Genomic DNA, 3,319 nt, shown 5'->3' on the forward strand with positions numbered 1-3,319 from the left:
AGAAATCAAAAGGGAAATAAAAAGTAACTTAAGACAAATGAAAATGGAAATACAACATACCGAAACTAGTGGGATGCAGCAAAAGCAGTTCTAAGAGGACAGTTTATAACAATCTATGCCTGCATTAAGAAAGAAAAAAGGTCTTAAATAAACAATTTTATTTCTCAAAGAACTGGAAAAGGAAGAACAAACTGAGTCTCAAGTTAGAAGAGAGGGAAAAAATACAGATCAGAACAGGAATAAATGAAATGAAAAACAATAGGAAAAAATCAACAAAATGAGAGCTTCTTAAAGGTAAACAAACCTTTAGCTAAACTCAGAAAAAAGGAGAGAGGACTCAAATAAAATGAGACATGATACGATAGAAATGCAAAGTACCATAAAACAGTAGTACCGTTACACACCAAGAAATTGGATAACCTAGAAGAAATGGATAGATTACTAGAAAGACACAATTTACCAAGACTGAATCATGAAGAAATAGAAAATATGAACAGACCAATGACTAGTGAGGAGACTAAAACCGTAATCAAAATTTCCCAACAAAGAAAAGCCCAAGACCAGATGATTTCACTGGCAAATTCTATCAAATATCTAAAGAAGAATTAACACCAAGCCTTCCCAAACTCCTCCAAAAATTGAAGAGGAGGGACCACTCCCAAACTCATTTTACAATCCAGCATAACCCTGATGGGGTTGTGGCTCAGACGGTAAGGAATCTGCCCGCAATGCAGGAGACCCAGGTTTGATCCTTGGGTTGGGAGGATCCCCTGGAGAAGGAAATGGCAAGCGACTCCAGTATTCTTGCCTGGAAAATCCCATGGACAGAGGAGCCTAGCAGGTTACAGTCCATGGGGTCGCAAGGAGTCAGACACAACTGAGCGACTTTCACATAACCCTGATACCACAGCAAGATAAAGATCCTACGAGGAAAGAAAATTACAGGCCAATATCCCTCATGGATATAGATGCAAAACTGCTCAATGAAATCCTAGCAAATAGCATTCTACAGTACATTAAAAGGTCCATATGCCATGATTAAGTAGGATTTTTGTCCCTGGAATGTTAAATACATACAAATCAGTAAATATGATACACCATATTAATAACATGAAAAATAAAAATCCTATCACCCCAATGGATGCAGAAAAAAACATTTGACAAAATTCAACACCCTTTCATAATGAAGTATCTACATTATCCATTTTATTGGCTCACAATAATATTTTTAAAAATAGTAATCCATTTGCTTCTCTTCTTTTGTGGAAAAGCACCAGGAAGCAAACAAAAAAGTATATCCCATCCCTGATATTCCACATTGAACATTTTGGGATGAAAATGAAAATGAATCCATCTATGAGATTAAAGATTCAAGCTACAAAAAGTTACAAAACAAATAGTAAAAGTTGAAAGCTCCCTTCCTTTTTCTAGTTCCTCAACCCAAGGTTAAATACCTCTATTAGTTTCTTATGATTCCTTGAAAACATGCAAAAATTACTACATATACTTATTTCTGCTGTTCTATCTCTATTTTTGTTTGTTAGTCTTTAACATAAAAAAAATCACACTATACACAGTTATTTACTTGACTTTTTTCATTTAATCTATGTTGGTGATCATTTTTTAACTGCAAGGTAAATATATCCTTCTCTTTCTAACAGCTACATTAAAAAATTATTTGTTAGAATATACCACAGTTCTCTAAGATGGATATTTTGGGGGTGTTTCCGGGTTTTGTTTGTTGTTGTGATTTTACGATTAATCAATAGAACCACTTTGTACTTATCTTAACACATCTTGCCAGCATAGCTAGAGAGAAATTCTTAAAAAAATTTTTTTTTGTTTCATTTGGCCATGCCACTCGATTTGTGGGAACTTAGTTCCCCTACCAGGGATTGAACCCATGCCCTTGGTAGTGAAATGATGGACTCCTAACCACTGGATCACTGGGGAATTCTCTACAGAAAAATTCTTGAGCATTAGGGCCTGGGTTAAATAACATGTGTTTTACAAGTTAATAGAAAAGTTGCACCAGATAACATTCCAACAAATGTTTGACAATGCTTGTTTTCCAATATTCCCCAAGCACTGGTTATGAAACATTTCAGCTGTTGCCAAAAAAATAATAATTGCTATCTTGGTAAAACAAAATAAAACAAAACTCACAATGGCCCAGTTGGTGTCCTTGATGTGACCTATTAGCTTAGCATGGGGGAGAATCTTCCCCTAACTCCCTGCCCCCATCCCCAAACTCCGTGGGAGAAAAGAGAGCCTGGAGGAGCCTTGAGTCCCCTAAAGGTCAACAGCATGGAAGCCAAAAACATGAGCAACTGAAGTTAGATCTTGACTAATTTGACCCGTGTGTGTCGATGTGCCTTTTGAGACAGAGCCTCCTTGCACCCAATGCTTCTGTGTACCATTACCTGGATCCCCAAGAAGATGCAGAGATACCATGGTGGGATATCCAGGATGCCATAAGCCATGTGGCTGCTGCTGGGACTCTTGAGCTGGCCATCCTTCTTGCTGCCTTGGTCACCTTCATGGGAGCTGAGCACACCATCACCCCTCTGCTGGGAAAAAGACAAAAACACGTTTGAGCATTTCAAGAGGAATCAAGTGCATTTTGATGCCAAAAGCTTGGCCTCTATGCACCAGTGTCAAATCAAATCCCAGAGACAGAGTTTTGGATGAAGTAGAAAAGAATAGCTTATTGCTTTGCCAGGCAAAGGGGAACACAGTGGCTCCTACCCTCGAAAACTGTGTGTCTCCACCCAGTGGGATTTGGTGAGAAGTTTTATAGCAACGGCTCAAGCATGGGGCTGCTAATAAGATTAGGCCGTGTACAGTTCAGTTCACTCAGTCATGTCCGACTCTTTGTGACCCCATGGACTGCAGCACGCCAGGCCTCACTGTCCATCACCAACTCATGGAGTTTACTCAAACTCATGTCCATCAAGTCGGTGATGCCATCCAACCATCTCATCCTCTGTTATCCCTTCTCCTCCTGCCTTCAATCTTTCCCAGCATCAGAGTCTTTCAAATGACTCAGTTCTTCCCATTAGGTGGCCAAAGTATTGGGCGTTTCAGCTACAGCATCAGTCCTTCCAATGAATACTCAGGACTGATTTCCTTTAGGATGGACTGGCTGGAACTCTTTGCAGCCCAAGAGACTCTCAACAGTCTTCTCCAACACCACAGTTCAAAAGCATCAATTCTTTGGCACTCAGCTTTCTTTATAGTTCAACTCTCACATCCATACATGACTACTGGAAAAATGATAGCTTTGACTATATGGACCTTTGTCAGCAAAGTGATATCT

General features: G+C 39.2%; 1 protein-coding gene across 2 annotated transcripts in view; it reads right to left on the minus strand.

Moving 5' to 3' along the window:
- LOC104986824 (solute carrier family 23 member 2-like) overlaps positions 1-2,605 on the minus strand; it is a 12,803-nt gene extending 10,198 nt beyond the window's left edge. For both annotated transcript variants that reach the window (XM_010837500.1, XM_010837510.1), the window contains exon 1: positions 2,424-2,605. In XM_010837500.1, the coding sequence (XP_010835802.1) occupies positions 2,424-2,483 (60 nt within the window). In that variant the 5' untranslated portion in view covers positions 2,484-2,605. The remainder of the gene's footprint in view (positions 1-2,423) is intronic.
- Between the last annotated feature and the right edge of the window lie 714 nt (positions 2,606-3,319).

This window comes from Bison bison, unplaced genomic scaffold, assembly GCF_000754665.1.
Source record: "Bison bison bison isolate TAMUID 2011002044 unplaced genomic scaffold, Bison_UMD1.0 scf7180017845857, whole genome shotgun sequence".
Taxonomy (NCBI): Eukaryota; Metazoa; Chordata; class Mammalia; order Artiodactyla; family Bovidae; genus Bison; species Bison bison.